This window comes from Vulpes lagopus, chromosome 13, assembly GCF_018345385.1.
Source record: "Vulpes lagopus strain Blue_001 chromosome 13, ASM1834538v1, whole genome shotgun sequence".
In the NCBI taxonomy this organism is placed as follows: domain Eukaryota; kingdom Metazoa; phylum Chordata; class Mammalia; order Carnivora; family Canidae; genus Vulpes; species Vulpes lagopus.
The window spans coordinates 32,891,984-32,918,169 of NC_054836.1; the positions used below are offsets into that span (position 1 = coordinate 32,891,984).

General features: G+C 34.1%; 1 protein-coding gene across 3 annotated transcripts in view; it reads left to right on the top strand.

The window, feature by feature from the left end:
- Positions 1 to 26,186, top strand: part of HDAC9 (histone deacetylase 9) — a 927,702-nt gene that overhangs the window by 741,050 nt on the left and 160,466 nt on the right. For all 3 annotated transcript variants that reach the window (XR_005983513.1, XM_041727864.1, XM_041727863.1), the window contains 2 exons: positions 3,068 to 3,187; positions 3,510 to 3,607. Coding sequence is in view for 2 of the 3 variants with exons in the window: in XM_041727864.1 (XP_041583798.1) it covers positions 3,068 to 3,187; positions 3,510 to 3,607 (218 nt within the window). In the remaining variant the exon portion in view is untranslated. The remainder of the gene's footprint in view (positions 1 to 3,067; positions 3,188 to 3,509; positions 3,608 to 26,186) is intronic.

Genomic DNA, 26,186 nt, shown 5'->3' on the forward strand with positions numbered 1-26,186 from the left:
AATAATGTATTTTAGACTTTCTTTGTTAAAAAGTCACTTCAAATATCCTAGATTCTGGGTAATTCCATATTTAGTCAAGCACCAAATTTGACAAAAGAATAGTTACAAGTGCCTTTACTAAATAATTATAAGTGGTAATATTAGCTGGTCAAATATATGATTTATTTAAAGCTATTTTAACATTATAATGGGAACATATTGGCTCTATCCTTAGTAGAAAATAAATTTTCACAGTGTATTTTTGACCAGTAAAAATATCAAAATGATTTTTTCAATTTCCCAGGAAATCCTAGATACAAGGACTATTTGAGTCATTTAATGATTCAATTAATTTAATTACTATAGTAATTCCTGACAGTCACCAATAATTTTCTTGTATTTGTCTAGTATATATTTGTTGCTATGGAGAGAAAACTGTTAGATTATACCTGAGTAGTAAGCAATTTTTAGGAATATTTTGCAGGAAAGCAAGCTGAAAAAGTATTCTCAAGGTTACATTATAAATTGTTACCCAAAACTAAAGGCATATTTGGATTTATCTTTGTTCCTAAGTATTTTGTGAATATGAATATGAAATCAAGAATTATCCAAGTATTTTTATAATAGATTTGTGTATATTAATGAATAATGTCTGTTGAACTCTTATTAGACTGTGGACAAGACAGTATTTCTTATTCAGAAATATATGCAATAGACACCCAACACATTTTTCAAGAACAAATGATTTTATATCTAAGACAATTTATATCTAACAATTTATATCTTAGATTTTATATCTAAGACAATCTTGTTTGACCTTTTTTTTGGTTTGACCTTCTTAAATAAACTTTTACAACATCATTAAAAAAAACAAAAGTAATCAAAGCATTATTTTTCTGGTTTTCAAAGTGTAGACCCATTTAGGGCCAGAGCACATTGTTCTTACAATGCTGACTAAAAATTCTATCATGGAGTAAAATTGCAGACATTACTTCACTGTTGTTTTTCATAGTATTTTGTTTGTCCATCTTCTAGGTATCCAGTAGCCAACTCAAAAGACATTTTGGGTTAGTTTCATTTTTGTTCAGATAAAGGAAAATAGCTTTGCTATCTCCGCTTTCCTTTTTTTTTTTTTTAATAAATTCAGAAATCCAGGGATGAATATATTTTTAGTAAGCTCTTTTTTCCCTGATAATATGTGTATGCATTGAACCAGAATATATTTCTGGAGGCATACCTTCCCCAATATTTTATGATTCCTTAATTGATTTTGGATATGTGTATAATATATAAGAGGAGGAGATGATTAGTGTATGTCTACACTGTGGATGGCAAGTCCTGTGCAGACTTTCAGAATGCAACAAAGGGAGGTTTTGGTGGTATTTAGTGAGGGAGTTCTGGACTGAAGGTTGAAGTGAAGACAAGTTATATAAACCTCAATAAGGAGCAATGATGACCACCACTCCACACAGATTTGCTAAGAGGATCAAAGAGGTAATGAATATTAAGTATAAGTTAACATATAATAGTTATGAGTTTGGCCTTGGGAGTAAGAAATGGATTCAAGACCTAGTGTTGCAACTTTTTCTCTGTATAGTCATAGTAAATTATTGAAACTCTCTGAATCTTATCTTTTCAATTAGGGATAATATCATATACCTCATATACTTGTTAATAATCCATACAAGCTGTTTAATGTAATGCCTGATGCAAAAGTTGTAAGAATCATTGTTGAAACTAATAGGGTTTTTACTGATATAAAATAAAGTGCAATATAAATATATAGTTACAAGTGACTAAAACTTTTTTTAACAAAACTTGAAATTAATTACATTATACATGTAGCAGTCATATTTTGAATACAGATATATAGGTTATTTACTTTTGAGAGTTGTCTATTTTGTTCAGGAGATATTAGGAAACATATTAGTAGAGATTCTAAACACTTGAAGTCTTTCAGTGACGACATTTTTAAAAATGCTGAATGTTATTCTTTTTTTCCTATTTCTTTTAGCAATTTCTGCTTATGTCTATATCATAAGACAATAGAAACAGCAAATAACTGTTAAGAGTTAAATCATTATCATATACAAATGTCCTAAGAATTTTTTAATTCATTTTGATGATACAGGGTTTTTTTGTTTTTGTTTTTTGCTTTTTGTTTTTGGTAGGAAGGGAGAGTGTGGTGTGGGGGGCGAGGCAAGGGGTAGAAAAGGAAGGAGGGTGGGGAAGAGAGCCATGATATAATATTAAAATTAGGTAGATTGGACAAGATTGCATGAAGCTCTATGCCATCTTTCTGCGTGGTGCAGATGATTTAATAGCTGATGAGCTCATGCTCCTGTGTCTTCAACTCTTGCCGTCATGATTTTACCAAAATAAAGTATGAAGTCCTTTTTGCATCTGGCGTCTCTTTTGAAGTGATTCTAACTGCTGAGGGATTGCTAACTGAACTGAACGCTCCAAGAAGGCCAATTTACTCAGCTGGTTGCAAAGCCTCTGACCTTAATGGTGGGACTTGGCAAATCAATGCATACACGTATGTTTAGTGTTCTGTCAAGAATTGCGAAAATGCTCTGTAAGCCATAGATCCTTCTGCAAAATACTAGTTTGTAGTTTAAACATTAGTCTTTCTTCAGAGGCCAATGAGGCTAGTTAATTAAGCCTGAGGGGTTATGAACTGTTGGCAGTTAATAAGTCATAAAATTCCTCCATAAAACAGGATGCGAGATTCCATCACTGAAGCAAAGAGTACAAAGGGCCGGTGTATAAATATCTAATTGTACCAAAGGACTGGGCTTTCTCAATGACTGCTCATCTGGAGTCTCCAGGGCATGTTCGCTGTGGTTTCCTGATTTTTAGAAGCCAGTTTAAAAAATGAGTGCATTAAAGGGTAATTTGCCTGAAAGTTCAGGAAGTAAAGGGGGTGGTGTGGAAGCAAGCTGAATAGGAGAAAGAAGGAAGGACATAGTGAGAAGACAGAAAATGAGAAGGAGGGTGGGGTAGAAAGGGAACTAGAAATAAGAAAAGTTGTCTCCATGCAGAGTTAACATGACTGTATTTGTCATCTGTTTTCTTTTCCCTGTAGGATGTTCACCATGGAAATGGTACACAGCAGGCCTTTTATGCTGACCCCAGCATCCTGTATATTTCACTCCATCGCTATGATGAAGGGAACTTTTTCCCTGGCAGTGGAGCCCCAAATGAGGTTCGGTTTATTTCTTTAGAGCCCCACTTTTATTTTTATCTTTCAGGTAATTGCATTGCATGATTACCCCTAATTTTCTTGTCCTTTGCTGGTGTTTTAAATTACACGAGATTACTGAATTGTCCCATGGGACCAAGAACCAGTGCAGAACAAGTGCATAACCCAGAGCACTGGTTGTCAAGCAAGGTTGGGCTGATTTGACATGTTGTTTGATGTTTATTTCAAGAGCTCACATGTGTTTGTTTTCCTCTCTTTTTGCTTCCTTCCCTGGGCCTTTCTCTACCCACTGTGTTGTGTGTGTGTGTGTGTGTTTTCTTCCTAGGTTGGAACAGGCCTTGGAGAAGGATACAATATAAATATTGCATGGACAGGTGGCCTTGATCCCCCAATGGGAGATATAGAGTACCTTGAAGCATTCAGGTTGGTACTTCTTTTTCTGAAAGGGGCAGATTAGAAAAGAAATGTCCATTGAAACAACACCAATGTAAGAGAGTAGTGCAAGTTTTAAACAAGGGAAAGCGGCTAAAGGAGTCATTTTGTCAAAGCTTCAAAAAATCTTTGGTTTAGGGAACCTAAATATAGCTACAAAGTCACATTAAGAATATTTGTAAGAAAAAAGATACATCGAGACCTAGTTGTAGTTGTACAGGTATATTGGCCAATGGCCCATGCTACCCACTCTCTGCAAAAAAAGAGAAGGGAAAAATTATTAAGTAGTCCTGGAAACTTATGGTTATTCTAACATATGTTGTGATTTAGAACGGACATTAGCATATTAGATGCTCTGAGAAGGCTTTCATTACCTACCTAACTTTGTTAAACAAGCATTTCCCAAATTTCATTGGACTACACATTCCCTTTTGCACATAGTGCCACTCAGCATTCTTGATTCTGCAGAGTTAGCTCATTTTTGGAATGTTGGTCTAGGCAATCTCATTTGGTGATAGAGTAAATGACTTTTCTCTTTCATAAAATATTTTACCTCCACATTAAAATATCAACTGATTAGTTAGTTGTTTTCAGTTTCTCTACAAAATGTAGGCAGTAATTGAAATGTGTATTTATATACACATATTGTATTCTGTTATTTTGTTTTTCTAAACAAAGAATTTTTAAAATTAATTTAAGCAAGAAATGCAACAAATCAAAACTTTCTTTTTAATTATGGAGAGTTTTTTTAAAGCATTTTTATTCTCTACAGTTAAAAAAATATTTTCAGTCCTTAGAACTATTTTAAGGAGAAATATCAGATTGTGTCAATATGTATCTACTTGCAAGATTTTAGGAGATTTTAACCTATTGGTAATGCATGATTTGGGGAGTGTTTTGTTTAGTTGAAAGCAGAAACAAACAACTGTATGAGAAATATTAGAAACATAATTTTTTAAATTTACCATTTATAAATTCCCAAGGGGGAATATTCTGTTGCTAATGTATTTGAAACCTAAGGAAATAATAGGGAAATTTTTCAATAAGTGAAGTTTTGATGAGTTTCTGCTGTCCTAAATATTAAGCATACTTCAATTTCTCATTTGAAAGTCCTTTTTCATTTGAAAACAGGCCCAGGAAAAATGGTAGAAAATTGCTATTTTTAAGAAAATACATTAAAAGCAAGTGTATTTGGTTTGAAGATACTAAGGAAAGTTCTTCCCACATTTCAGACTTTTACTTTGGGAAAAAAATATCTATGTACATATTCAAATATCTACACTATTTATAGCTGAAATAAGTTTATTTACTTATACTTGCTTTGTCTATGAAGATATGTTGGATAATTTACATTAAAACTAAAAAAATGCATTAAGAGACTTTAGGAGTTTCATTATTATAAATTCCGTTTACCTATATTTGCAACTTAAGAAACTATTAATATCATAAAGGGACTCTAATGGGACAATAGACTTTAATATTATATATATGAATTTGTTTATCAAGTTAACTTGAAACTTGCGTGATACACACATTAAGTTCTCAACCTTACTATAACAAATGACTGTACACCTTTGATTTTAGTTTTTTATTATCATAACGCTATTTGGGGTACTATGCCTTTACATAGAAATAGATTATGCATACCCAGCAGGGAAGGAGAATTTATTATTTTGTACTACTTGTTCTCATATCACAAAGTGAATGATGGGTAAGAATGTTTGCAAAGAACCCCTTTGAACACAACAATTTCATTAAATAATTAAATAACGTGAAGACAGATATTAAGTATATGTTATTGTTTTTTGAATGAAATGATAAGCGAATCAGGTGCTCCTGAAAGTGACTTAATGTCCTCAAGAATGGCATCTTCTCTTTGCCTGAATGTGGACACTTTATATAAGCAAACTTTTTTTTTTTTTTTAGCAAACTTTTCTAAAGTTCCCAGTGCAGTCACCATATCTAAGCTTAATTAGAGAAGAGGCAATATTATTTAGCTGGACTAAAAAAATGTAAAGTTGTAGCTTTTAATATTCCTAGTTATTTAAGAACCAGATCTAAACCATAATAATTCTGTTCATTTTGAACTATACTGTGTCTGTTTGCCATTCAACTTGTGTGACTAGAGGTACTTGTGAGCTTGTTATAGAGGAATCAAGAATGTAAGTCATCTATTCAAAAACATTCATAGAATACATATTGTATGCCAGGCAAAGAAATGAACACTTGGAATTTTGAGCTGACTTGCTCTCAGTGATGATAAAATATGTGATACTCACTGTTCTAGAGAATGGATGTGCTTACACATAGAGAGGATAAAATGATGAACTCTTCCTGAAGGGTTTCAGGAAAGGCTTCATCAAATATTGTTCAACCTCTGCTTTCAAGGATGAGTGGGAATTTTCAAGGGGAAAAGGAATTGAAGTAGGGGGTATTCATGATTGGAAGAGAGAATAGACTGTGAAAAGCAGAGTCATGAAATGATCTTGCTCTCTTGGCTTAAGAGCATAAGGGTGGGATTGTCTGGCAGGAATACAGATCAGACTCCATAAACTCTTTGGTTGACAAAGAATTGCACATTTAAGTATATAAATTTTTTTCTAATTTGGGGCTTTAGTGAGATATACTCTGAAATATTTTTGATTTAGTATTACTTTATAAGCATATATTTCTAAAATACAACCCTTGTTTCCCAGTATTAAAACTGAAGATCTTTTTGGCATCTTTTGTGGGTAAAGGAAATGGAGATGGAGGAAAAAGTAAATGATGCCTTTTATTTTTTCTTAATTTTTAATTGTCTCTGAATTGTGATAAGTATCTTTGGAGGGAAAGTCTCTCTCTGTGAAGCTATAGAAGGGCATAAGATGGCTGCTTATTTTACCAGCCCACATTTGTCACATATATTTTTCTTGTGGTGTCTATAATGTGTTTTTTCTATGGTGAAAAGAATATTGCATGCAAACCAAACACTTTCATGTTTGCTATAGTCTTTAAAGATAACTGAAAAAATTTAATAGAATATCTGTTAGTTTACATAACTAGTTATTTCTTCCATGTAATTACTGTTTGTCCCTAACATTATCAAAAGATATATTTAAGATTTTTCATAAGTTTTTTAAATGTTTGGTAATATCAAATATCTTTTATGTGGAACTAAAATGTATTCCAAGGACCATTTTATAAAATAATTATAGCTCTTTTGATTGAAGTCTTACATGCAGGGTTCTAGATTAGAAATTTTATAAACATTATGGCTAATTCATAAGTGATTTATATAAGCCACAGAACTACTAATTATAAGGTCCATGGTGTGAACTCAGTTTACAGCTCTAAAAGCTGTCACACCGATTGCTACTCTTTTCTACTATTCATGACTTAAAAGACTAAGGAGTGATAAAGCACAGTGAACTTTTACCAAAATGTAAAACCTTCACCCCTGATTAAAGTCACTAATGTTTAGTACACAGCATGGCAAAGAAGAGCTATTCAGTAATATTGGATGAGTGAATCAGTGAATAAATGAATGAGTCAAAGAGAAAAAGGAATGATACTGGCTACAGTACCATTGGTTACCCCTGGTGTTAAGTGAACCTAGCAAAAATCTGAAACCTTGGCCCTTCAAGGAGTATACATTATAAGGAACTCTGAATACCCATTCATTTGCTTATAATACTGTCAGATATCTTCTCTTCACTCAATAAATATTTTTGTTGACTACCTGCTAAGCAGTTTCTGTTTCAGTCACTTCAAAATATTGTTCCAGGGGTGCCTGGGTGGCTCAGTCAGTTAAGCGTCTCACTCTTTTTTTTTATTTTTTTATTTTAAAGATTTTATTTATTTATTCATGAGAGACACAGAGAGAGAGAGAGAGGCAAAGACACAGGCAGAGCCTGATGTGGGACTCGATCCCAGGTCTCCAGGACCATGCTCTGGGCCAAAGGCAGTCACTAAACCACTGAGCCACCAAGAGATCCCCCACATCTGACTCTTGATTTCGACTCAGGCCATGATCTCAGTCTCATGAGATCGAGCATCGCACATGGACATGGAGCAGGCTAAAGATTCTCTCTCACTCTCTCTCTCTCTCTCTCTCTCTCTATGCCTTCTCCCACTCACATTCTTTCTATCTCTCTCTAAGAAAAAGAAAAAAAAGTATATATATAACTCTATATACATAGTTCCAATTGTTCTGTCTCATCTATAGTCCCTACATGAGCACTGGTTACATTCTAAAGATTAATTCTATAAGAGTTCTGCAAATGTTGGAGTGATTATTTATATAAAACCATTTAAATAGTTTGTTTATCATGGACAGGAGACAATGTCTCATGCTTCTAGTTAAATCTAATGAGGGCAACATCTCTGAGTGTTTAGAAAATGAGTAGCAATTTCCAATGTAGAAGTAAGATACTAGAAGTTTTTGAAATTTGGTTATTTTATCCAATGAATGAATGAATGACAACCCCTTTGTGACTTTTTAATTTCAAAAATTAAGTACAAACTCCTTAAATTCAGAAGGTTTTGTTGAAATAATAAATGACTCAATGGCACACAATGAGAACTAGTTAAAAGAATGGAATAAAACTGTTGATACGGGGTTCTTAGATACAAATAAGTTGTGATTTAAATTTTTTTTTTTAATTTTTTATTTATTTATGATAGTCACAGAGAGATAGAGAGAGAGGCAGAGACACAGGCAGAGGGAGAAGCAGGCTCCATGCACCGGGAGCCCGACGTGGGATTCGATCCCGGGTCTCCAGGATCGCGCCCTGGGCCAAAGGCAGGCACCAAACCGCTGCGCCACCCAGGGATCCCAATAAGTTGTGATTTAAAAAATAACAACTCTTCAGGTGCCTGGGTGGGTCAGTAGGATAAGTGCCTGCCTTTGGCTTAAGGATTAGGTCATGATCCCAGAGTTCTGGGACCTAGCGGTGTTTCTGGATCCCTGCTCAGAAGGAAGTCTGCTTCTTTCTCTTCCTCTGCCCTTCCTCCCAGCTCATGTGCCCCCTCTCTCTCAAATAAATAAATAAAATCTTTAAAAAATAACAACTCACCAAGCCAGGGTATTATAGTCTGTAGTATCATAATTAATATTTGTTACTATTGTGAGGATTTCCAAAAGGTAAAGGATCTATAAATATCAATTATCCAGGAATATTCACCGCAGGGGGAAAACTCTGAATGACTCTATTCACTGAGACTGTGAAAAGGGGGATTTAAATGAGTTTTCTAATGCAGAAAATAAATATCTAGTCAAAATTTTGTTGTTACTTTTTTATAAACTACCTATTTTTTATTCACGTTTGAAGTATCTCTAATCAAAATATTTGTACTTGAAAATGTAGCCTTTGCTAAAATACTTTGACCACATAACCAAGTAGAATGTTTGAAAATTTGTATATTTGTTACATCATTAAAGCAGTCCAATCAGTTAAGTACATACACAGCCCAGACAGCCTGTATCTTTTTCTGCCTTTGGTTCATACCTGTTTACTTTAATGATTTAAGCAAATTGAAAATCAGTTAAAACAAGACTGACTGGCAACTTGACTAGATAACATGTTATTCTCAGTTCATCAAATTGTGAATTCTGTTCTAGATGCAGCATCTTTAAAATAGGAACCATGGCTTTCCATGATTCCTACCCTACCTGTGACAAAATAAAAAACATACATTTAACTTGAAGGCAAAGAGTGGAGCCCTTTATTGTCATATTCATAGAGCAAATGTCCCTTAGACAGCTAGTCAGTAATAGTCAACCTGGAGTTTTTTTAGAGTGGTTAAGTTTACCATGGAGTGGTTGGAGATAATTTTGGTTAGTGCACATGAAGAAGTACAGATTTTATGTTCTCTCCTTGTCATTTTAACAAACATATTGTCACTATTCTAATTAATTTTAGAGCACTGGCTTCTAAATATTCTTGTCATATGTAAGAGGTTGAAAAGGAGGTTGCTAAATTTTGTCTGAAAATGAGATGAAGGGCACCTGGCTGGCTAAGTTGGTAGAGCATGTGACTCTTGATCTTGGGGTTGTGAATTAAGTCCCACCTTGAGTGTAGAGATTGCTTAAATAAACAAAATATTTTTAAAAAGAAATGAGATAAGATCATAATCAATATTTTTATTCTTTCTTGTTGGTGATGACAACTAAGTAAGCATTTTTTATTATTCTTCTATTTATCATATTTTAATATAATTTAATGCTAAAAGAATGGAAAGTAGTATCATTGTAAAAATTAATAACATAATGATAATAATAGCATAGTAATATAGACCATTCATTGAAGACTTAATATTTGTGAGTTGCTCATTTCTTTTCATCTTTACGAGTTTTTGAGCTAAGTGCTCCCAATTGCTAGGTGAGGAAACCAAGCCCTTTTTTGAGTTTCAGTGGTTTCCTGATGTCACACAGCTGGTAAATGGTGATCAGGGACTCAGTACCAACAAGTGTGAATGTAGACACAGTACTCTTTTGGCCCCAAGCTATAAACTATAGTTCCTCTATCAAGAGTAGGGGTGACATAACAATAATATACTTAGAAATTCTTTGTAAATGCATTTTAGTCTATCCAATATTTGATTTGGACATCTAAATTGGCAATACTATTTTAAAATTGAAAATAGGTCCTAGATTTTCACTACCCTTGTATCATATAATAACTCCCAAGCCACTTCTCTCTGTGCCTTTTTACCTCATCTGACATAATAAGAGAGCCTATCAAGTGAAACCCTTATAATTTTTCTTCTTTTGATAACCAGACTGTTTACAATGGGAAATATTTCTTGCCTTCCTTGTTAAAAGAAATGTTTTCTTCTTAAGTATACATTTACATTTTTTGAAATGGGCGGGTAATTGAACCTGAGAAATACCAAATTAAATTTTAATGGAATATAGAGTGATAAATGAACTTTTATATCCAATTTTGAAATAAAGAATGATTTGTTGTCATCTAAAAATCATACTTAATACTGCAAAATGATTTGGGGTCTTATTTTGTCTATAAGAGCTATGGTTGATGCTTCCCAGTCTTGAAATGGATTCTCAATTGTTAGTGACAACCAAATATATTATGCTCATGATAGTATGTATTTTCCCAAGGATGTTGAAGACATTTTGGGAAAAAGGGTGGAATTTCTTGAAGCAATTTGCCAATATGAAATACTGTACATATCAAATTGGCCCTACTACCATCTTTCCCAGACCATTTATCATAGCTCACAAATCAAGCCCACATTTTCTCTTTCTGAAAGACTGGGCTAATAAACAAGATGTGGGCTTCAAATCTGAACTTGTCAATCAATCTTGGGAACAAAGCAATAATGATTTTCATCTATTGATATTTTATTTCAATGAAGAGCAGTGCATATGAATTTATTGCTGGTGTGATCAACAATTTTATTCACTATTCAGATTATTTTCTTTATATTCAGCATGTAGAGATGTTTTGAGAACTTTTATCAGAACAGGTCAGAAGAAAAAATCCATAGGAATAAATTTTAGAAAGCTGTCAGTTCTATCTGCTCTTTAGTTTCAGCAATAAGTATAGTTTAACAACATTTTTTTCTCTTTCATCTGTGCAACATATTGTACCAATTTTCATCAAAAAATTACAATTTCTATAGGTGTGTGTCTCTAGATACCCTTAGAATTCTGCTCTTTGACCCTGGGAGTAAATTGATCTTATGCACACCTGTCTTCTTTAGGAAACTTGCAAATTTTGTTTCTGAGCTGAGCATCAAAGAGATATGATATTATTAGACAGTATAGAGCTCAGGTAAAAAGTCCAGGAAGTATCTTGAAGTGCTTGAAGTTTTGAAAGGTGAATTATATTATCTGCAATGAAGAACTATTTAAAATAGTTCAAATGCTACCACATAGTTTTTATTATTATTTTAAAAGGTCAGATCCACTGTAAAAATTTTAAGACAATATTTTTCCTTTCTGACTTAGAAATTTTAAAGCCAAAAATTTCCAGGAATTTGTTTAGCAATGATACAGTTTTCCAAATAAGAAGAACTGATTAAAAGAGTAGCTATGTTCAATTAGATCTTTTCCCAGCAGTTCTAAGAAAGAAAGCAATTTGCGTGACTAGAAACGATTTGTGGTTTTTTTTTTTTTTCAAGATGGAACAATGAATTATAAAACTCTTGCTTTGCACAGAATCCTTCCAACATATGTGTAATACTCAGAGATATCAAGAGATGAAAGCTTTCCATGAAATATTGTGGAGTTTTTAGGCCAGAAATAGCAGATCTTTTGGACTGTCAAGCAACTTAGATCAATTCATTAACTTAAATTATATCATCTTGTAATAATGGGGTTGCCATTCATTTAATTATTATATAAATATAATTAAGAAATGAGGAGTCACATTTTTTTCACAATTTTAGTGAATATTTTAAGATTATGCTTCATTTACTGGTAAGGTAAGAGCAAATAGAAGTCACTTATTCTGTATTTCATTGGATAGCTGTTTGCTAACCAAAATTCAATGCCTTTGTGTTCTTAGATATGTTTTCTTAAAACTGAATAATACCCCTTCATTTCCATGATTTCATACCTAAAGTTTACTATAACTAAATTTATTGAGATGATAAATATGAAAGAAGAGATAGAATTTTTGTTTTAATATACTACAAATATAAATTTGTAGTCTTTTTTAAGAAAGAGATAAATATAATGTTCACTAATAAAAGTTCACTTATTAACATTACAGGTAGAGGAGACATCTTTGGAAAACTTCTGTTCAACAGAAAATCTGTTTAGATATTACTTTTGAGGTTCAAGGCTGAAGTTTACACCATTTTCTGGTAGGCAGGACTTTCAGAGAATAGTCCAAGTCTTTGCATGACATCAAACATCTGGATGATAGACTCAATTTTCCATATTTCATCCCAATGATTTGATGTCATGTAGATGAAACTTGTAAATCAACATCTGTTCCCATTTATGCAGACATTTAAACTCCTCTGGCACTCTTCTAGAAGGGTGAGGACTTTTCCTTGTATCTGTTATGAATCTACACATCTTTCTTGTGGGCACCACAGTCTTGGGATTGGTTGTCTAAACATCTACTCTGAAGAGCAGCATTGCTGTTATAAAGCCATATGGAGGGCAGTGGGTTTATGAACTACAAACTTCTAATGGGAAAGACTTAGCAAAATAATCTTCTTGCCATTATACTTCCATTATATTTTGCCATTATATTTTGCCTATATATTTCCATTATATAGTGCTATTTTATTTTGCAATTTAAAAAGCAAGAGAAGAGATGTGATGGATGATTGGGTCACCTTTCAGTCTTAGCAGAATTTTAAATCCATTTACATTTCAATTTGGAGATATTTTACATACCAAGACAATTGTGGAAAAGTCTATCAATAAAATAGCATTTATATATTATCTGACCTATTAAAGAAAGATACATATTGCTGTACTTGAAAACAAAATACTGCTTTACCTAAAATGTGTTTTTTTTTTTTGTTGGTTCATAACTTCTTGTAATTAAAGCAATATTGGAGTTACTATAATAGACTGAATTTCAGAAACAAATGAACATTTTTACTCGAACAATAGTCAAAGGTAAAATAGTGAAGAGGATTTTATTTGCAATCCAGAGCAAGAGTGGAGCAGGCATGAAGTCATAATTTAAAAGTTTTGTAGCTCAAAGAAAGTTGGTCACTTGACCTTCTGCTTTCGGTTTCAGAAAAAGTCTCTTAAAGTTACACATCAGACCTCTGACTTTGCCTTTTGTATTCAAGTTCTCTCCTTTGTGCAGGTTTCTGATACTGTTAATTCTCTTCTATAGTGCAGGATTTCTAGATTGAAAATATCATTGCAGAAATTATTCGATGATAACTTTCTTGCCAATAAATATAATTACACATATATAATATAATTTATAGCAGGTGAAAAAGGCAGGGTCAGAAATAATAAAATCTACAGTGTGTGTCATATTTTACTGATTTAGTTAAAATTGATTAAATTCTGAAATTTTTAGGTAACTGGAGTCTGCCAAAGTTTGTTAATATATTCTACTTAGTTCAGTTTTTTGAGGATATGACAGTGGACAAAAATCAAATAATTATATGTAAAATCCAGTTGAAAAATATTTAATTAATATGAAAGAAGGATGCCTCACCTATTAGTTTACTAGAGTCAATTTTTTTAAAACTTAAGGAAATAATATTTTGTTTGCTAAAATAGCAATGATCTATATCAATACCATTGCATCATGAATAGTATTTGCTACATATACATACATATATATGATTGCATTATATGTAGATACAGATATATATACAGACATGCATATATACACTTATGTCATAAATATATATGTATATATGTTTGTGCTTGTTTTTATATATAAAATGTTTGACATGGTTCTGTAAACATGCTTTTGAAGAAATTAGTATGTAAAAATTTCCTCCTATAATCAGAGCTGAGCATGAAATCCTGTACCAAATTTGAAGGACTTATGAGGCCCAATTTAAAATTTTGTTGTTTTATAATAACTTTGGAAAAGTGCATTGTTCCTTGTAAAATACCCACATGTTCTCCTTTGGAATGACTCCAGACTGTAACTAAACCACGAGGTTGCCCCCTGGTGCTTTATGTATTGTTTAATTGTTTGCCTTTGGTGGATGTTTTTATTAAAAGCCTATTATTTAGGATAAGACCAAAGTGTCATTTTAAGAACAACAGAAACAGAGCTGTTCAGTGCCATAGTTCTTTTTCATAGGTGTGTTAGTCAATGCTGGATGCAGCTAATGAGCCTGCCGACATTTTTTCTTGTAATACTTCAAAAAGAGCAACAACAACAACAAACAAAACCCTGGATTTTTATTTTTCTCCAATAAAACATGACTGGATTAGCTTAGAAGAGCTGTGAGTCTATATGGCTGTGCCCAGGATAGAAGTGAAGAAAGATGTCTGTAAACTATGTTTACTGCCTCTGTTTGTATTTGGTCCATGCTAGCCTGGAGTGTCAGACACTTTGGTGCTTGTGGCCATGTGAAGCCTGAGGAGCACAGGGGCAGGGAAGTCCATGTGTTAGGAGGGCCATGGTGGCTTCCCGAGGTGTTTACCAAATCCATGTGTGCTTTAGTATATGTCAGAGCTATAAAGGAAGTTCTTAATGTCCTCCTCCTCCCCGCAGTCCAGTTGCAAGGTATCATTCTGAGATTCTCAGATCACTGTGAGTATATATAAATTAGGTCTGGGGAAAGTTTTAATTCAGTATTCTTGAATATTTTCTTTTCTGAAGTGGCATTATATTATCACTTGCTGATTTCTCAGAAGTTGGTTCTGGAAAGAATTTACCATGTTCTTAAGCTGTTCCTTGCCACAGAGAGCAAGCAAAAATTCGATTAGTCTTCTTCCCAAACTAGTTGTTGTGACTGTGACCCATCCTCAGGCAAAAAAACCTGAAGGTACTATACCTTGATATAATTTCTAGGACTTAAATGATCTCATTAAATTCTGATGCTAGATACCATGTTGACATTTGAGGAAATATGATTATTGACAAAATGTAAGCCTGTTATACACTATATCACTTCAAAAGGAGAAAGGCCATTAGAGCCTAATTACATCAGAAACAGTATACACATTTGGCTGGTTTATAAACTGTCACTTTCAGAAGTACGAAGACGTATAAAAATTTCCAAAGGTTCCATTATGACCCTATTTCCAACAGTATTCTCTGACAAACTAAATAAATTACTGCATGTATTGGACCTTTGAGGCTTGGGGCAAAGAATGGAAAAATTATTTACAAAAGCTTGAAAATATTTAATCACTAGAGGCAGGGGGGCAACAGTGTTTTAATTAGCAGGTCCTCGGGCCATTGGCTGACTGGAGGCTTTCTCAAACAACCACACAAATGCACTGAATAGCTGTTTGCCAGCCTTAGGGTCAGGCCTGAGATGAAACAGATAAGATAATTGGCTCTAATGAAATCCAGAAGGCCTTGGCTTTCTTGTCTGAGCTTGGATTTGAAAAGTGCGTGTGGAAGTGAGGCTTAATTCAAACCAGAACTGAGCTAGGCCCGTTTCTTAGTGACTTTGATATTGTTTGAAGTTCTAAAAGTGTTCGCCACACCACTAGCCTGCTGGGCTGGGCCTCCCTGGTACCCTTAATTACTAAGCTTTATTGCTGACTTTACTACACAGGAAAGGGGCCATTATATGTTCCATCAACATCAGCTCTTCTCAGATTGGAGGAAAGGACAGGGTTAAAGGCCACTGTAGGAAGGCAAAAACTTCACTTTGAGGTAGTCAGATCATTTACCAGTGTTGAATTTCACCGTTATGCACATACATTCCTTACAACACAGAAGCCCAATTTCCATTTTTTAAACAAGTGATTACTTTTCAAAACATTTTTGTTTGTGCCTGTTTTTTGCAGAAAGAACATTTATTTTTAGAGGCTGAAATGATTGCACCTGATATAGTGAAAAAAAAAACCATATATACAACACCTCCCAATTAATCATCACACCAAAAAGGTCTGGTTGGATTCTATAATAAGCAGGATTATTATTAATGCCCCTTTGAAGTGGAAATAAGTGGGGAACCCTCCTGTGGTATAAGAGTTGTCCTGACACCCTGAGGAATAAAGACTCCTCAGGAGACTCTACAAAATTAAAGCCTCACTTCTAGAGCTTTCACAAAGAGGTTACACAAAAGCATACCCAATCTAGTCCAAAGCCAAGAAGCAAGTAAAACTAAGGTAGTCTCCCTCTAAGGGGTTGTCTATACTGTCACCAAAGAGCCCATCCTTCTGAAGCTTGCTGCTATTCCTCTTTTGTCCAATTGAGAAAGATGGTTTCTGTATCTTAATGAAGTAATAATTATTTAGCCCTTAACATACTATGAGGAGAACTGGACGTGCCATAAAAGCCAATGAACACGGAATCAGGGCCTGTTTCCTGCCCTCTTTATCACCTTTTGGGTAAGAAAGTCATGAATGATACCATCTGATTTGGTTTTTTTTGAAATAAAAAGTTAGCTATTTTTGCATCATTCAAGTAAACTTGACATTAATGTGTTCTAATTTCACACATGATCCCGGTAACCATTCATCTAATAGTTCTTTTTGAGTATTCTTGTGCATAAACTGGACTGAGCACTAGTTCTCCACAAGGATATGACTCTACCTAAGTAATGATACGGAGAATCCAGGGAAATCAGCATTAGGAAGACAAAACTGGGCCTCTACTCCCTAATCTCTCCTAAAAGAAATTAAGGAGACCCTTAAAAGACTTTTTCCAGTGATGAACCTGATATCAGCTCACACCAGAAGACAGAAGAGTCTTAGCATACTCAGTTAATTAAAAATATTTGTTTTATCATGAGACATTATTATGAACTGAACATGTCTCCCCAAAATTCATTTGTTGATGCCCTTACCCCCAATGCAATGGTGTTTAAAGTTGGGGCTTATCGGAAGTAATTAGAGTTAGATGAGGTCATGAGGGCAGAGCTCTGATCTGATGGGATTAGTGAGGAGACACCATAGAACTTTCTCTTCTTTCTCTGCCTGTGTGCATGCACTGCAGAAAGGCCATATAAGCACATTCTAGCATCCTAATCTCAGACTGCTGGTCTCCAGAATTGTGAGAATTTCTATTTCTATTGTTGAAAGCATCCAGTTTATGGTATTTTGTTATGGCAGCCTGGGCAGAGTTAAGACATCTACCATAGATCTTTGGGAGACAAAACAACCCAATAATGGCTCTAAATTTGAGATACCAGTAAAATAATTTTCCAAAATACAGTGTGCTAAACACTAGATTCATTGGATGCTAGCAAGTATTTTTCAACAATAAAAATATCCTGTGGCAAAAAAAAAAAAAATCTCCCCTTGAAAATAGCTTGCAAATTTAAGACTTTAACAATTTTCAGTGTTAAGGAAATCTATATTATATCATTTAATGTATTGTTCCCTCAAATTACTTAAACATAGAATGTCCTGCTCTCCAGTTTATTTTCTCCAAAATAATTATCATGGAAACTAGCATTCAACAGTACATAGTTTGGAAAATTCTGACATATAGAGTACAAACTTAGCATTATAAACAGTTCGTTATTAATTAAACATAATATAAAAGTAAATAAAACACATTTACCCTTATGATTCTCACAATCAACCTAATTAAGTACAATATAATGTATAATGTGATGCATTATTTATAATATATTGGACTTAATTAGGTTGATTGTGAGAATCATAAGGGCAAATGTGTTTTACATATTAGTCAAAATATATCACATTATTAGATAAACTGAGCACTTGGGTGACTCATATTCTACAGATCATCTTCTCCATTTTCCACTGGTTGCATCTGAGTGGTTCTTAGATAGCATAGAGTCATAAAGCCAAAACAGAAAGGAGAAACAGAGAATGAACAAGAGACGGAAAGGAAAAAGAGGGTCAGTTTTATTTGATATCACTATTAAATCATCCAGTGAATTTTCTTAGGGTAAAGTTACTGCCATTCAAAATTATAGCAAATTGGTTATATTTTACAGTCACTGTATATATTTTGTTTCAGCTTAAATATGTGCACATATCTCCCAAACTTACTTTAGATCAGATATGACACATTAAAAACATGGATTTGCTTCTTTTTAACTTTTACAAATAGCAACTAATTGCAGTGTGAACATATAATTGGTTTTATGGGTAAATCCATTTATGGACTTACAAAGTTTTAAGACCTCATTTGTTATTCATGACTATATTTTGCTGAGGGAAAAGGTGGAAATTAGTTTGGAAAATTAGTTTGGAATTTATGTCAATAAGGGGGATTTTTAATTAAGTGAATATCTTTCATGATAAAAAAGCACACCTGAAATAAGACAGTAAATGTTAAAACATATTACTTTTCCTGGTAGAAAAAGAAAGTGGTTTTTCTTGCGGTATCATGTGTGGCAAGGTGATTTTGTTTCTAAAGATAATATTTCTAGATGTACCGATGTTCTAAACTTTATTAAATGACAGATATGATTATCAGATATTTATTCAAATAGTATAATTATCAGAGCAATAAATCAACAAAGTTCTTAGTCACTTGCTTAAAAGGCACTTTCATTTTATTGCATGTATAAATATTCAACCAATGTCTGTAAGATATCCATGTAGCTTGAATTACATAAATGAAATGAAAAAAGCCTAAATAAAAACACACAAGCAATATATATATATTACATACATTATATTATATATCATTATATATATAATATATATATATTCTATCAAATAATTCAAACAATGTAAAATAGCATTATGGCAGTGAGCCTTTATGACATTTAATAGAGCCAAAAAAATAAAATGCTTTTCTTTAATAATACAAGTGAATGTAGCCTTCCTTGGCGAAAATGACCCTGCTTCCAAAATGCCACATATGGGATATGCTTGGGAAACCAATACAGTGGTCCATGTGATGCAGACCCCTTGTACTTCTTTTGAGAGAGACAGATGTGTGGCAGTTCTATCCCCAAAATGACAGTTGAGAGAAGAATTCTTCCATGGAATAAACCTACAAAATATTTCCTTCCATTAATGAGCAATAGCTTTTTCTTGGGCCTCGCATAACAAAGAAGTGTCTTTTTTACCAAAAGCTTTGCATCTGTTAAAATATTTTTTTCTTCTCAAACATTTTTATACATTGGACAAATTACTTATAAGATCACACAGAAAATTAGTGTCAGAGCTAGAACAATAGCTTAAACGTTGCCTCACTATTAATTCAAAATGGTAAACTGAGTGAGTACATTCCTAAGGCACACTTGAATGGATTTAGAAATATATTGAGAAGAAACCAGTTCTGTTTGCAGTGTTTCAGTTTTCCCAGTAGTGGCTTGCCTCTCCCCACACCAGTTTTCCACCAGGAGGATCTGGGTTATAGTGCCTGCCCACAATTTCTCTGGTGCTTTGCTTTATGATTATCTCTTGGTAATTATCATCCTTTGTTTGCCTTCCCTTGAAACTGCACTTTTAATTTTCAAAGGGTACATGTAAAAGGTTAAGACCTGGATTTATGTGATGTAATTCTTCTTAAATGTTAGTCAGTGTATTGATTTATGTTACATCATCCAATCAACTCTTCACAATTCCATTAACATGGAATGTCTGTCTTTTAAAATATATTTATGAAAGCAAACCATTTTCCATATTCTTTCTTTTATGAAAACATCAGCTCAAAGTTGGTTTCCTGAATGTATAGATTCATTAGACTTTCTTCCTTTTTTATAATACAGGACCAGCCACTCGCCAATGCCTTCTTCCCTTCTGGCAGGAAGGTATGCCTGTGGGGAAAATACCATAGAAACTGAGGTTTATTGGAAACTTGTCCCCAGATAAAGCTCTCCCTGACATGGCTACTGAATGGTGCAGAAATGGCACAGCTTTGTTTTAACTGCCAGATCAGTAGACACTGATTCAGTTCAGCCTTTGGAGCTTGAAGAATGTTCATAAGTAGTGGGTGTGCGTAAAGCTGCCTTATAAGTAACTGACCTAATAGGGGCTCATCTCTAAGCTAGTTGCAATGGAGGAAAATGGAGAGGTATCCAGTAACCTCCCTGGAGAAGTTTACAGTCTTGGTTGGGAGTGAAAATTATTAAAAAAAAAAAAAGAATGAATGAAGCCTGAAATATTGACCATACAGAAGAACAAAGAAATGATTGCTGATTCAAGCCTTATAAGCAGCCCCCACTTCCTCAGACATCGAGTGAAGGATAATTTCATACAACACAGGCATGTAATCTCATTCCTACTCAGAGGCAGACCCTGTTTTATGGGTCTCCATCTTGTACAATGATGGGGACTCTCAGAAAAAGAATACAAAGGAAAAAAATAAAAAAAATAGGTACTATAGGGCCTTGGAAAGTGTCTATGTGAATGAGGGGCTCTGGAAATTAAGCTTCACAAGCTTTATAGTAAATATGCCTTGGTTCACATAACCTTGATGTCTTGGATTGCCATTATTTGGAATGAAACAGTGTACAGCAATGAAACAGTGAGCCTTAGATAAAATTAGTAGCTATGCTAGCAAGTGATGGGAAGCAGAGACATTCTACAGGGGTGGAGAATTTGTTGAGGAACTGCCCTGACAGAGAATGATCTTGACATAAAAATTCAGCTGGGGTACATTTTTCATCCTAGGGCACACACCAAGAAGATCAAAATAAAGGATTTTTTTTTCTCTCTTTCAAGTATCCATTAATGTAGATTTAAAATGAATGAATGAACAAAAGAATAGAAAGGATTCATAAAGGGAAAATAAGTCAGTTTCAAACAGAACAAAACATCAAAATAGGGGTTGTGAGAGCAGCTAGTGTTTGTGTGGGGAGTACACTTTTAGTTTTGGTGTGAAGAGTCTGCACCTGTTTGTGGAAACGCTCAAAATCTGGAATGAGGCAAGTCCCTGAGGTGGCCTGCCTGAGACTTTCCTTTTAAGGAGTAGTGTTGCTTTAATGCGGTTCATGTGTAGGGTGTTTCATCTTAACCAGAGTGATTTATATTAATGAAATGAAACAAAAAATATTTTTGAAATCTTAGTTTCTTTTATTTATTTATTTATTTATTTTCATCCTAGTCTCTTTTAAAAAAATATTAAATATGTCCGGGACTTTTATATGATTGTATTTATTAAAACAAATGGAAAAACTTTAATGCATTCCAAAATAAATGTGTAGGTGACCCTGAGTAGGGTTAAGTCCATTAGGGGGAAAAATGAGTTTGGGAGTTCCATACCAATTCTGTAAATTCTAAGCAACCATTAGCGTCAGACAGTGAGCATCAATTCTAAAGCAATTTATTCTGCGATTTAGAATATTCTTTTGTCTGGCTTCTGAAAATTTGATTCTAAAACCATGGTTCTCAAAATATATTCAACACATCATTATAAATCTGATACTAGCCCTCCTTGTGACCTCATTGGAAAAAAAGTATGTGTCATTGTTACCTTTAAAGCACCTTTGAAAATGTTATGATTTAAGAATTTAGGTTCTGGTGTGTAATTGGCATTATGAATATAGAATAAATCATTTCAGCAGAACTTAAAGCAGCAGAAATATTCTTGTCAACTCTTAGATTTCATTACTGTACATTTGCCTACACAACACTTCTACGCAACACTGTTATGTAATTGAATTCTTTGGAAATTAAACAAGTCAGATGAATAGTTTTGTTTTTTGTTTTGTTTTGTTTTGTTTTTTTGAGAGAGAGAGAATGAGCAAGAGTGGAGCGGGGAGTGGCAGAGAGAGAGAGACAGAATCTTAAGCAGGCCCCGCGCTCAGCTCAGAATCTAATGTGGGATTTGATCTAGTGATACTTGCAATTACAACCTGAACCAAAAACTCAAGAGTTGGATGATTTACTGACTAAGCCACCAAGGTGCCCCCAAATAGATTTTTTTTAAATCAATTGATTGCATTTTTCTCAGAAGTTATCTATCAGAAAAAAACATTAGACAAAGAATAATTCACATGTCTGGGTATCTTCACTGCTGATTGAACTATAATTTATTCAGTTGATTGTGATATGTAGAAAAAACAGAATTAACCAAACAAAAGGTTTACTTGTTAGGATCATATTGACGTACTTTTAATTTCACTGCTACAACTTGGCCGTGATCTATTTTGGGTAGACTTTAAAGTCAAGACTAAGAAATTAAAACTGAATAAAATCTGTATTTTAAAAAATCTTTTTGTTCATTGTTGTGGGAAGATTTCACGAGATCTGTGCCATAAATTTACCCAATGTGATGGCATTATGAAGCCATATGTATTTGGCAAGTCAAGTGGCAGCCATAGCACATTCCTGAGAATTGCTTAGCTCTATCTACTGGTTGAGATATTACACTGCCATAGATTAGCAACTGAAAAAATGATAATTTTATTTTAGATGTCTTGGATGTATATATTAAGTAAGTAATATTCTCATGGTCCTTGTGATAGTGATGGTGATCATAATTATGTTGATGCTGGTCATTTAATAAATGCCAAGATTCTTACTGTGTCTTACAACATAGAAAATAAGTTTATGACACTTCGAGAGTATTATCAGTTAGGATGCAACTGGGTGGCTCAGTTGGTTAAGTGTCAGAATCTTGGTTTCAGCTCAGGTCATGATCTCATGGGTCATAAAATTGAGTCCTGTGTCAGGCTCCACATTCAGCATAGTGTCTGCTTCATATTCTTTCCCTCTTCCTCTCCCTCCCACTCTGCTACCTCTATCCCCTCCCCACTCATGCGCATCTTCTCTCTCTCTAAAATAAATAAATAAACAAACAAATAAATAAATAAATAAAATTTTTTTAAAGATTTTATTTATTCATGAGAGACACACTGAGAGAGGCAGAGACATAGGCAGAGGGAGATTCAGGCTCCCCACAGGGAGCCCAATGTGGGACTCAGTCCTCATGCCCTGAGCCAAAGGAAGATGCTCAACCACTGAGCCACCTAGGTGCCCCTCTAAAGTAAATAAATAAAGTCTTTAAAAAAAAGTATCATCAATTAGAAAAGGGGATCAGAAGAAGGGTCACTATGTGGGTAAAGAAAGTACAGAAATGGCTAAATGACAAAAAAAAAAAAAAACCCATGAAGTGAGGATAGTATAAAGGCTTAAATATGAAATACTAAAAGAAGAAGTTAATGGAGGAAAATATAAAATGCCTAACAGAGGAATACATAATCAAATCGGGACACTTTTTAAAAAATGGATGGGAGTTAGGAGCCATTAAAACAAAGAAAAAACAAAAATTGAAAATGCCATTATTTCAAATGCTGTAATTTATGGTCATTGACATTATAGCTGTTTTGGTCAGAATATTTCACCAGTGTATTTAAAACCCCAAAGAAGGCAATGTGGTCAGTGTCTGTACAAATTGGTCACATCTTCTGTTGTGATTGTTAAATACTTTGAATAATGCCAAAGTTTAAAATAATGCTTTTATAACATAATGGGAAAACTGATTCAATAGGTTGCTAAAGTGATTGGTGTCAGGTTTCAGAGGTAGATGGAATTAGCTAGAAGGGATCCTTTAATCTCACCAAACTCTACTCTCCAAAGGCAAGATCTAAAGCAGAAGGATATGCCTCCATCACATAGCCAGTGAATGGCAAAGCCTAGTTTCAAACACAGATTGCCTGACTTCAAGCCCAGAGCTTTTTAAACTTGATTACATATAGCAAGTTTTTTCCTAAATATATATCCCCCAAAGATCTATTTTGCTCAGCATTGTGTTATTGTAGAGAAGTTTGAAAGCTTGACTAATTGATTAGTGGCTGTTCTCTGTGAACCTGATGTAAATGCACATTTTCTCTATTTAGAAAAAATAGTTGCAATAATTTTTTTAAACCTGGCCCTTTGTCAACAGCCCTGCTTTTCTAATTCTATCATTTTGAGAGATGGTTGTACTTTAAGACTTCAACACGAGCGCTCCTTTCCTGCTTGTCCTCTGAAGGTACTGTTCATAGTTCATCACACCCACTGTGTTTAGAAATGGTGGCCATGCTGAACTTGAACACTCCTTTTCAGCTGCCTGTGGTTTCACCACTTAAATATATTAAATTTAATTAGGCTGTGGTTGCTAGCCCCTTACTTTTTAGCTTGCCATTCTGTCTGTTAATGTTTCCCTTGCACAGAGGGGAGGGAAAGAGGGGGAGGGGATCCTAAGCCAAATCCAGGTCCAACTATCTACCCAAACGGTAGCCGATTCTACTACTGACTCATTCTGTTTCCCGGCCTCTATAGAACCAAGAGACCTGTGCAGTAATGGAAACATTCCTTCTTTTACTTCTATGCACTGCTGTCTTCCTTGACTTCATGCAGAGAAACATGAGGGGCAAAATAATTGTAAGCATTACAGCCTTTCACTCTAACGACCTTGACTCTGCACTGGGATAAATGTCTAATTATGAAGAATTCAGTACAGACCACATTAGCAGGGCTGATGTTTGCTTTGCACACAGACCAACATCTGTTGTATCTTTGGAGTGGGGCTCTTGGTTAGGGGAGCTGAATCCTGCTGTTCTCTTAAAATGTATGTTTTGAAAAGGAGGTACTCTTATAATATTTTTCATCCTGAGAGATATTGCATCAGAGGTTCAAGCTTTAAGGCTTAGAACCCCCAAGAAACAATTGTAGCTGGATAGATTTTGTATCTAACCCTTAAACTAACCCTGAAAATCAGAATCCATTCCTTGAATTAACCCTAAAAATCAGAATGTGTTTTGCTGTTTTGGTCATTATTGGTGAACAGACAGAGTGAGCCCATGGCAGTCTCCTCACTATTCATGGCTACTCCATAGAAACAATCTCCAAAGGGTGTCTATATGATTGATTTTACAAACTGTCTAGATACAACTTCTGTTTTTCTTAAACTGAACTTGGGAGTGAGCGAAAAGAGGTGTGTTCTCTACAAATGTATTAGCATCTTACCTTAATTTCAGTTTATTAGTTCATGATATAAATTCAGGAAACAAAGAATTCCATGTGCATTTTCCTTTGAAGTACCATAGCAATATAATTACTTTGTATTAACATTTTTTTCTAGTTAATATGAACAGTACAATCAAATGTAACATCAGTTCAGGTGCAAACTATTTATATACAGGGAACCAATTTTCTAGTTTGCCACAGTTATAAAACATATTGCCTAATTACTTATATTATTGAGAGCCCGAGCTCAGGAACCAGATTGCCTGGTTTCATACCTCAGCTCCTTCACTTACTACTGGCCATGTGACCCTGGGCAAGTTAGTTAAGCCATCTGTGCCTCAATTTTTCACATCTACAAAATGGGAAAAGCTAATAGAAATACTTTTGAGGGTTCTATGTGGAATAGATGACTTTATTTAAGTAAAGCACTTAGAATAGGGCCTGACACAAGCTAAGTGCCATTTGCTATTATTATTATTACTATTTAAAAATTTTTTTAAAGATTTATTTGATTTAAAAAGACAATGAGAAAGTGTGCCAGCAAGGTGAGGAGCAGAGGGGGAGGGAGAAGAGGGGGAAAGAATCTCAAGCCAAATCCACACGGAGCATGGAGCCTGACATGAGTCTGAGATCATGACCGGAGCCAAAACCAAAAGTCAAATGATTAACCAAACTGAGCCATCCAAGTGCCCCTATTATTATTACTATTTTGAAATAGGCTTCCCAAAGTAGTAAAGCCACTCTAGTTATAATAAATCCTAGAAAAAAATTTAGATTTAGTCTCCTACTGTGTACTCTGCTTTTATATTACTTATGATTTCAATAGTAAATATCAACATACTTCTAATCATTTAATCAACTAAGTACTTCATCTCTGTGTAAGAATTATGATTTCTTTTTATCACAACACTAGCCAAATATGGATTTTCTGTTCTCCTCCTGAGTTTTAGAGTTTTTCATTTTAGAAAAAGTTCCGAAGCGATGTTTTGCTTCAAGAAAGCTTGTGCTAATTAATTGTCTAAGGACTTGACTTCATTTCTTAATGGAAAATCACCACAAATGCTTTTCTGAAAGCCATCTTTGTTTATTATGAAATATAATATATTCTAAAAGTTA